The sequence below is a fragment of the Notothenia coriiceps genome, unplaced genomic scaffold, assembly GCF_000735185.1.
Source record: "Notothenia coriiceps isolate Sejong01 unplaced genomic scaffold, NC01 NC01_scaffold00011190, whole genome shotgun sequence".
NCBI classification, from domain to species: Eukaryota; Metazoa; Chordata; class Actinopteri; order Perciformes; family Nototheniidae; genus Notothenia; species Notothenia coriiceps.
The window spans coordinates 174168-185239 of NW_011343891.1; the positions used below are offsets into that span (position 1 = coordinate 174168).

Below are 11072 nucleotides of genomic sequence, written 5' to 3' on the forward strand. Positions count from 1 at the left end.
CCTTCAAATTGTATTTAGCACAATAATTGAGTAAAAGTATTATTTGTTCTTATTTGTATAGCTTACAAGCCACAACAACTACAAGATGTTGACAACAGCTTGCTCCCACTTTCTTTGCTTTCTTTACAAAAGATCATGGTCTCCAAACTAGACCTCTTGTTTCAGAGTGAAGCACTATCATTTGAGCTTAAGACTGTATGTGTGTCATTTATATTCTTCATAAACTCCTGATGCAAGATGATTATCTTCCTGTGCAGGGTGAACGACTGTATAGTCCGGGTAAATGAGACGGACGTCAGGGACGTGACCCACAGCGGGGCGGTGGAGGCGCTGAAGGACGCAGGAGGTCTGGTCCGACTGTGCATACGGCGCAGGAGGAGCCTCAGCGAGAGGGTCCTGGATATCAAGCTGGTCAAAGGGCCCAAAGGTGAGAAAACACTACAGAAGTTAAACAGAACCTACATAGGAAGCTGCGAGTAGAATATACTTTGTGAAAAAACAGATGATAACCGATGCGACAGTGAGAAAGTATGATGAGGCTTTTCTGAGTCAGCATGTTCCCGCGGTAAATATAGAGTATTCTGATTTGGCAGGTGCTAGAAAAGACTAATAGAGCCAATAAAGCTTTGAAATATGAAATATATGAGATGGTATGGTTTAACTAATTGGATTTCACTTTTTACTATGCAGTAAATTGTATTAAATAAAGAATCTAAATGTCAGAAATGTTCAAAAGGGCCTGAGACTGAGAAATTGCAGCACTGCAGTATATGGAAATATATAGCAGTATGCTTGTCCTCAGGAAACCCAGAAGTTGCATAAAAAATATGACCTGTTGATGTTTTCTCTCAGGTTTAGGATTCAGTATAGCAGGCGGAGTCGGAAACCAACATGTCCCGGGGGACAACAGTATCTACGTGACGAAGGTCATCGAAGGAGGGGCTGCACACAAAGACGGACGGCTACAGATAGGGGACAAACTTATGGCTGTAAGGAAACCCCTTTCATTAATCTTAGTCAGCAGATTGTATTCATCTTAAATGCAAAGCTTTACATTTCACACATCAACACTTGGTACCTTCTAATCCAATAAAACTACTTATTACTCCGTAAGCGGGAATGAAGCTCCAAATTATTCATTCCATTAATTACATTTATTTACGTGTCATACATTTCCCTTACTAATACCAAATATAAAATGAATTGCCTTTAACAAAACCAGAAAATATTATTTTACAGTAACATTTCAAAATGTAGGTTGACTTCCTTGTTTATCATTTTAATTAAGAATTGAGCAAAAACAGGTTTGTGCTCCATTGCATTGGTTTATTGTATCCTTACAAATGACGTTCTATGTTAATTACCTTAAAGGACTAAATAAGTTGTTTTAAAGAAGGATAGTGAACACAAGTAAATTAGATTTGTACTCTTCTGAGCCTGTTAAAGGATATTTTAAACAGTAGCAGTGAAATTGAACATAGAAAAAAAACCTTTATAATAACATTTCCTTCTCTATTAAGTTAATGTCAAGAAATATATTTTAGGATGCATCTGCAGCCACAAAACTGCATGATAGAATCCAAACGTTGTGTCAGTGCTGCAGCCTGTAAAGGACATAATGTTGCCTATGTGTTAAGCATGCCTGGACATGGTAATACGTGTCTCAGGGTGAGCAAGGCAGGTTGGACCCAAGTTCAGCAGGGACAATCGTTTGAACAGAAAATGACCTTTATTCAAGGTTGCTTTGACATACAGCGTACAGACCAGAACTCGCTCCTTATCAAACTCAAACAACCCACAAAACAAACAGAAAAAACTGAACTTAAATACATGCAGAACTAACAGAATCAGTCATCAAACAGAAGGGAAAACACAGAGAAAGGAAGCAGACTCAGACATACTGTAAGACAGGGGGCGAACACTTTTCAAAATAAAACAGGAAAACAGAGATTTCATGTGTGTCCAGGTGAACGCCTCCTGTTTGGAAGAGGTGACTCATGAGGATGCCGTGGCTGCGCTGAAGTCCACTCCTGACGTGGTTTATCTCCGTGTGGCCAAACACACCTCCCTTTTTATCAATGACAACTTCCCTCCTCCTGACGTCACCAATTGTAAGTACAAACACCTTTCAGTACAAGATTCACCCATCATCTTTTCATCTTACATGAGTTTTTGAAGGATTTGGCATTTTATGGAACTTTATTTACAGCATCAACCAAGAGGCTGAAGCAATTTAGGGCCATATGGTGCACAGAACAGCGAGGAAGAAGGCTTTTGGGATGTTTGCTTTAGATGGTTTGAAAAAAAGCCTTACGTTTCCAGAACATATCCTCAAATGTCAAGCAATACGTGACAATTTCCACATACTACAGTCTTTTCAAAATAAACTCTTAGTGTGGTTTAGGCAAAGGCTGTGGTTTGGGTTCAAATAACAACAGACTTTACTCTCAGTGGTTAATAGACCTCACCATACATTTTTACTTCAGTGCCGTATACCACAGTGGACTGTTCAATGAGTGCTGAACCATAGATATGTATTGCTCAACACACACTAGAAAACGCATGTTTCTACTAGTGGTTGACATTGCAAACATGGCAGTCCTGGAGCTACCTGTAAGAGTTTGAATCAAGGATTTTGTTGAAGATATAACTACTTCTTTAACGTCAGAATAAGTAAAGAAAATAGTCCTTATCCTTATCATTAGGTGCTCATACAGTGTCCATATCATTTCAGTATTTTTAATTTCATTGGTTTTTTTCTATGTTGTGGTTTAAAAGACATACTGACATCAACCAGACAGCTTTAAATGTGTTAGATAACAGTCTGAAAATCAGACCGGGTACATTTGGCCTAGTGGATAACAGCCACTTGTCGCCGCTCCAAATTCAGCAAATTATAAAAGAACATGTCTTTTATTACTGCTGTAAATCTAATACCTTACCAAACAGCATATATCTCACCACCATCTCTCCACATATCTCCACTATAAATAGTTCATTCACAGTTTGAGTGATTGTCGTAAAATAAGACAGTATGAGCTGCGATTGATTGTCAGAGGAAATGGAAACTGGAAATGCCATATAAGGTCAGATGAGGATGTTTAATTCCATACTAACAATGAACAAAAAAGTGCGGATACAGATAGAAAGATAGTGTATGTATAACTGTATGGTAAAATAAGAACAAAATAATGTGCATGTTTCTTCCTTCAGCGTACTCCCCACATCAAGACAACCATATTAGCCCCTACATGAGCGGCAGCCAGTCTGTAAGCCCCGCCCCGCTGACCACGCCCAGATACTCTCCGTTGCCCAGGGCGATGACCGGAGAAGACGACATCCCGAGGTAAGACCTTACACACACATGTATGGGAGAGAGGAAAACAAAATACTGTTTTAATGCAATATCCCATTTTTACTTTAGATAACCCACTGAGAGTACAAAAGAACCATACTGCAAAAACAAACATAGTAATGTGTTTACTTTTTAAAACCCTCCCTGGGTTTCCAAAGATGACTAATACAGAACGTTGATCTACAGACCATATATATAGAGGGTTAATGACTATAAAAACTTTTTTTATCTAGATATCTTTAATGACTTACTGTTATATGTTACATTAGATCATGGCTTGGGTTAGATTGTTACACTCAATACAAATTAAATATAATAACTTGTCGCATCTTAGTATGGTTTAATTTATGGCTTATTTTGGGTTTAAGAAACCAATTAATTGTATTGCAATTAGTCCCACATAGGATTATATTATATAACCCAAGGATTAATGCATTTAATTATATGTTAATGTATCAACTACCGCATATCCAAAACTAATGGAGATGAATATAAAACAGACACTATAAGAAACTTTTGAGGCGTATTATTAGGTCAGTTAGACATCTGTATTGTCCATCAAAGACATTTCTTATTTCATCAAAGCTTCTTTTTATGTACTTCGTAATGCTGCTCTTCCTCTTTCTTTCGTTTCTCCTTGCTGTGTGTCTCATGTCCCGCTCTGAGGTCTTAAGTGGCCCTCAATTAGATCCACAACACCAGATTGGGAAACAGAGTCCCTAGAGAGCCCAAAATACACAGTGACTTCTGTCCCTGACGGCCTTCCATGCTGTGTATGTGTGTGTCTTTGAGCGTGCGTGTGTTTGGCAGCAAAGGGCAGATGGCAGTGAGAATTTGGTCTGGCATGTAAACTCAGGTCACATATGTACACGCACACACACACACACACACACACATTCAGATACTCTTTCTGTGCTGCTCTACTGTTTTTAATCCATTTTAATGGAGGTATTACAGTCTATCACACAACCCTCGTCACACAACTGGCGTCACGTGGTAACCAGAATACGACTCCTTTTGTCATAGCCCTCTGAGCCAATCAGTGCGCTTTGATTATAATAAATCTGATAAGCCTCAGACCGACTGCAGAATGGTCATTTTGACGTCTGCCCCTCTATTTTGTAGCGCTCTCTCTCATCATTCCTCTTCACTCTCTGATTAGTTTGTCATGCAGAGAGAAGACTATTGGTTTTAATTAGTGACCACCGCTTGTGCTCAATTCAAGGACATCTGCAGTTTCTGTAACCCGGAGACTTCAGGTGCAATGTGGGATTATTTGTTAATGTGTGCTGAAGAACAAGGGGTGCACAGAAACACTCTCTCTCATATACTGATGCCAACACCTTAGCTCGGGGGGTCTGTCGGAACAGATTACCAGTGCTATCCTTTTCCCAAATGTAATATCTGTATCTTGCACCACACTGCATGGAACCTATTGAGATATGTAGGACTCATTTTAATGGAAGGTATCATTAGGCCAGAGTTAACTGTTGCATTAAAACTGAGTTGCCCATCATTGACTGTAATTATGACTGTAATTGATGGTTGAAGCCGAGTTTTATGACCATTTATTTGGCAAGTTTTAAATGTGTTAATGTCCGGTCTAGAGAGGCTAAAGGGGGATCAAACCCAAATTGGGTGCACAGTGTATGGATTGGTTATTAATACCCCGATAACTTGCTAACAAAACACTTTACACTTTTTTGAATAGCTTCTGCATGATGATTGTTTGTGAAAAGTAAGGATGACATGAAATCAAACAATACATAGACATTATGAAACCAGAAGTGTGGCTGTTTAAGACATGGTTAATATCGTGCTGGTGCAACAAAACAGAGACAGTGCGCTACTGACATCTGCTGGACATCCTGGGGAATTATGTCAATTTTAAATGCCCTCTACTTTCACTGAGGTGTACCATGTAGCATTAAACAATGGCTAGTATCCCAGATATTATACATTTAGAAAACATTAGAATACACTAAAGCAACTATGTGTTATAGTTTCAATATGTTTTCCTTTGTAGTTATGTAGTATACAATATTAGATTTTATTATATTTATTTCCTAAACATGTCATCATCCACCTCTCCTTTTCACTGTTTCTTAGGATGTTGTCAAACAGTTACAACTAAAAGTCAGTTTAGCAGCAAAAGGCAGTAATTGCTTCTTTACTATTAACTGAGGTCTTTATACATTAACATGCTTAAAAAACAGATTATAAAAGTGTAAATTTAAACGCATTTGTTCCCACATGTTGGACACCGTCATCTCTTACCCTAACAAAGTGTGTGTCTCTATTTTGTGTTTCTCCCAGGGAACCCAGGCGGGTGGTGCTCCAGCGTGGGACCACAGGTCTCGGTTTTAACATTGTTGGAGGGGAGGATGGAGAGGGAATCTTCATCTCCTTCATCCTTGCCGGGGGTCCAGCGGATCTCTGTGGGGAGCTACGAAAGGGAGACCGCATCCTGTCGGTATGTTGGTAACACGTATTACCAACAGTACACACAGATATACAACACAAGCATTGTAACCATTATAAATAAATCCAATCCTAGCATTATTACTGTGTAGGTCAGAAAGTGTTACCATTGGAGTCATCCTGTCAAGTTATCTTCCTCTGGATCCTCCATTTTCTTTTGTATTAATGTGAAGTCATAACTCAAAGTAACTTTTGCTGAAGCTGAATATTTTGAATTTAATGGCAACTTTGGCACCATTGGTGTATGACTGTGTGTGTTTATGGACATTTTTAAGTGCTTGGTCAGGGAGAAAGGCTCTATATAAATGCACTCCTTTTAACATTTAACATTTACCATGCATTCATTGTTTCTTCTATCTAAGGACAATTCCAGCAATATTTAATGTTTTCTACACATTGTGAGTGTCTACTAATGGCTGCTGGGGGATGTGTGTTACCGCTTTTTTGTATTTTTTGTTCCGCTTAAATGAAATATGGCTTTAACTTTCTTTAAATGGGATTTTAACAGGTATCAGTTTTCATATTGTCGAGGCAGTGATAATCCCTGCAGAATGACTTCGTATAATGAAATCATTGACATGGAATGATTAAATGCAATAAGCATGTTTTCACAATGTACACACGCATTACACATTCATGTGAGTTATTGATGCATCAAGCTGTACAGTGTTCTTAATGGTGTGCTCTGCTCAGTGTACATGAATTACTATTGATCCAAGGCCCTAATATTGTGTGTGTGTGTGTGTGTGTGTGTGTGTGTGTGTGTGTGTGTGTGTGTGTGTGTGTGTGTGTGTGTGTGTGTGTGTGTGTGTGTGTGTGTGTGTGTGTGTCTTTGTGTAGGTGAATGGTGTGGACCTGTCCAGTGCAACACATGAGCAGGCAGCAGCAGCTCTGAAGAACGCAGGACAGACCGTTACCATAGTAGCGCAGTACAGACCTGAGGGTGAGTACACAAAATACATTGGCTTCAATCACATGTGATCTCTTTCCTGAAGTGATGCACAGTTGTCTGTTCGTGCTGTCCAAACGCTTAAGATACCTCGTAGAAATACACATTTCCTTTGAGTTACTTTAAAACTGTAATCTAATCAAATAGACAGAAGAAAATGATTAGCAAACTTAAATGACCCCGAGGTGTAAATAGAACGGTTGGGAGATGTGTCTCGTCTGGATCTTCATTTCCAAAACGCTCACTTCTGTCTCTCCTGATGGGCTGAAGCGAAATAGCAATTGCATTCCCATAATTGACTACAGCTTCCAGAGGTCGCCACTAGCTGGCAATAATCTTTTGACTGTTTGCACAAAACAGAAACTGTCTCCAACAGGTGTAATCTGGGCGTCTGAAATATCACTGTTAGGTGTGGCTAACACTGCAGTACATTTTGCTTATGGTGAAGATCGAACAACATAGATGCCATTTTAGATTTAAAGTCTGTATACATATCATTAAACAAGGTTGTATGTATTTATTTACTTAATAATATATATAGCTGATGAATAGAAACCAATATAAATTCTTTTTTCCCTACTTTTGTATCCTGAAGTTTAAGAAATTCACCTTTTTGTGCAACATACCCACCAGTCCACACACACACACACACACACACACACACACACACACACACACACACACACACACACACACACACACACACACACACACACACACACACACACACACACACACCGAGAGACAGAGTGGGCACTATCCTGGATGTGTGTCTTCTGGGAGTGATTGAGAAGGCCGTAACCTAGGATACCAGGTTATAACTGCCGATCTGCAAATGGGATGCTGTGATAATAACACATAGACAAACGCACACACACACAGATACATGGCACCAGTTCCCCTGGTCCCTTTGTGCCATCAGCCATGTTTTATTGAGTCAGAGGTGTTTCAGGGAGGTGTTGTTATTGGTAAGAGCTGCAGAGTATAAGACACAGGTCCTTTAAAAAGGCTGAGGAAATATCTATTTAACTCATGAAATGAATCTAATGTGAAGTACTTTAATGTGAGATAATGACATGTTCTAAAAACTAGATGTTTGCCACTCAACAAAACAGTTTGGATTCATCTTTTGTATTTTCTTAAAGGTCATTATTTGCAGTATATGAAAAAACAGCTGTCAATATATTATATGTACATTAAGTCACTAGTTTTAAAAATAGAGGAGGCAGCAAAATGTACCTTGAGGAAAGCATCACCAGGAAAAACATGTTATTTAGTGCAAGTAGGTAGAGCTAGAACATTTGTAGTGAAAACATGCGAGGAGGAGTTTAGGCCAGAATATCACACAGGGAGGATGCAGACCAATTTGGGTCAACATTAATGTATAGTAAGGAAAATCTCCCCAGTCCGAATGTGGATGCAGGTTGTTTAACTTATGAAGGTGGGGGGCAAAATTCATTAGGATGTGGAAGGCCCTGTCAGAATATAATGAAGCTCCCACCAGCTACTGTATGCACATGTGATGGAATCTGCATACAGTAGGGAAGTGATCCATATATCCTGCTGAAAAAGCGATGTATGCTCAACAAAATCCAAAAGGTCGTACAAGCATCATGTGTGAATCTAATTATTTTAATAGAGAAAGAAAAAAAGATCCTCAATGCAGTTTATGTTCTGTATTTAATGAATCAAACTGCTTTAAACTAGATAAAACTATCGATCATTAAAATACTATAAAATGCTCCATTAAATAGTTAGAACCTGTTCAAGAAATCTATTTGCTAATCTGAATAGATATATCAACGATTTGCACTTTATTTTGTTTATATCATAATATCTATATTAAGAAAACTGCATTACGTTCATTTCACATTCATTGTGACTTCGGTGTTTTGCCCTATGAATCTGTACCTTTGTCACTCGTGACTACGAAAAGGTTAAACCCTTAAAAATTGCAATTTAATTTAGTACGAGGAGGACAACATGGATACACATCTGTAAACCTTATTTGGACACTCTCTGTAATGATATTTTAAAGACAGAGGAAGAACATCAGTGTATTTCCTTTGAGTTAGTGTTGGTGTCTGCTCTAGAGTTAACTCGGATCAGCACCATGGGCAGTGCCCTTGGATCTTAAAATGTCCTAAAGACCAGAACCCTTTAAAGTTTCACGTGCAACTTAAGTCACATCAGGCATACATGTTCCCACTCAACACGTTCAATAAATATGTTGTTGATTTTTAAATAGGAAATATTACTTTGGGGAAATATCAGATGTATTTGTTCAGCTGTCTCAGCTGGCTGACAGGGACATCTGTGTTTGATTGATGACAGCTATAGCTCTAAATCTGAATATATATAAATTCCTTGCTTTTACTTTCCTATTTTTCTCATAAGAAAGCACAGGACATTTTTATTTTACAGAGCAGATAAACAGTTTATGAAAAAAGGAAAATGATATTGAATTTCCGTTAGAAAAGTGTTTAGATTTCTCTAAGGTCGGCCGCTAGTTAGCTTTGATTGACAGCAGGAACAAGTGACTCTGACTCTGATGCAAAGACACAGCCAAGAATATTTAAAAACAAAAATGGTTTCAAAGATTAATAGTGGTCGGATGGTCTGTTGATATGGCTTGGTCCAGCTCTGTCTTTCTGGCATAGCTTGGTGTTATATTGGGAATCTTACAGTGACAACACACAGTGGGCATCAGAGGTGGTCCAGCTGGTGTCATTGCTGTTAGCCCGGCTTTAAGGAGGAAGGTTTTTGGCTTAACTGTCAAGAATTTAGGTAATTTTAGGATTTCGATTGAATGCTGGCCTTTAAAAAAGGTAATCCTAAGAGTATGCAAGAGTATGTTTGTGTGTGTGTGTGTGTGTGTGTGTGTGTGTGTGTGTGTGTGTGTGTGTGCGAACTTGGGCAAAGATACGATTGATTTAAGCTGAGGCAGCGTATATAGATCTGTGTTTATTTGAGCTACAGCAGATGGAGAGTGTTGGTCTGTGAGAAGTCTTCATGCTGCATTAGCATCGCTTACTTCCAATGTTGTATGCCAGACCTGTGGCTTCTAAATGTGTTTCTCCAAAAAATCCCATGCACCCTCGCTGCTTCACTGATTCTCTCCCAAAATCTCCATCTGTAGGGACAGAATAAACGTTGCATTGTGGGGAATTAGTAGCAATATATGAGCACACAGATTGAATGTTCTAGCTAATTAATCATCAGGCATTTGTGAAGAATATACTTTTTTTCTGAGATATCTCCGTTACTTAGTAGTTGACCCCTATCACTATTAAGAGCAATACATTTAACACATCTTGCTCTTCTCATTACTGTGCACTCGGCGAATGAGTGAAGATGATGATGTGAGCAGTATTTAGGGGGTGAGCGTGGAGAAAATCATTGTCACTGTCAGTGTCACCCTGTTTATGAAAAGCTTTCATAACATTAAAGCCACCTCATTGAAAAGTATTCAAGAAAAATGACGACATAAATATTACGCTTCACACACTCCCTCTAAACCTGCAATGTGGAGAACAAGGTGTTAGAAACTTTACCCTCAAATTAAAATAACATACATTTAATGTATATCATCAATTATTCAAACCACATGTTCAAACATGGTTCATGAAGTTATTTAGAGAGGAAGACAATAAAGAACATCACAGAACTCATTTATAATTATTCATACAGCAAAAACAACACACTTATATATATCCACTTTCACCAGATGTATTCCATTGGTTGTCTTCAGCCCCAATAAGATAATGAAATGTTAGTTAAACAGCAATATCTGTGTAAAGATTGCTAACTAAGCCACCATAAGCCCCTAGTCATATCAGAGCTAGAGAAGCTGCAACATACTTGTGTTCGATAGCATACAGCCAGAGAGAGAGTTCTGTAACAAAATGACGTGTTAAATATAAGTTATTATTATATCATTTCTTCCCAAAAAGTCCTAAATGAATCCGTCTCAGTTTCCCTTGTATCTCAAGTGCACCACTTCAATTCCCTTTTCAGGTATCCACTGCAGCTGATCAGAAACATCTCTGGGTGTGTCTTTAAAAAGTCCCAAATGTCTCAGAATTTACCTTTTAAACAGGATCTCCTTATGAGCTTACGTTTCCTGAAGTGGGACTAGTGAGGCCTGGAGGTTGACAGCAGTATTAGTCACCAGGATTACACACCACAACCATCACACACACTGTCACACAGATACTGTACACACACAGACACACACACACACACACACACACACACACACACACACACACACACACACACACACAC

The 11072-nt window shown here is 38.7% G+C and overlaps 1 protein-coding gene across 5 annotated transcripts in view; it reads left to right on the forward strand.

The window, feature by feature from the left end:
* LOC104946575 (discs large homolog 1-like protein) overlaps nucleotides 1-11072 on the forward strand; it is a 71328-nt gene that overhangs the window by 33511 nt on the left and 26745 nt on the right. For all 5 annotated transcript variants that reach the window (XM_010772436.1, XM_010772437.1, XM_010772438.1 and 2 more), the window contains 6 exons: nucleotides 258-427; nucleotides 853-989; nucleotides 1967-2111; nucleotides 3214-3346; nucleotides 5672-5828; nucleotides 6677-6779. In XM_010772436.1, the coding sequence (XP_010770738.1) occupies nucleotides 258-427; nucleotides 853-989; nucleotides 1967-2111; nucleotides 3214-3346; nucleotides 5672-5828; nucleotides 6677-6779 (845 nt within the window). The remainder of the gene's footprint in view (nucleotides 1-257; nucleotides 428-852; nucleotides 990-1966; nucleotides 2112-3213; nucleotides 3347-5671; nucleotides 5829-6676; nucleotides 6780-11072) is intronic.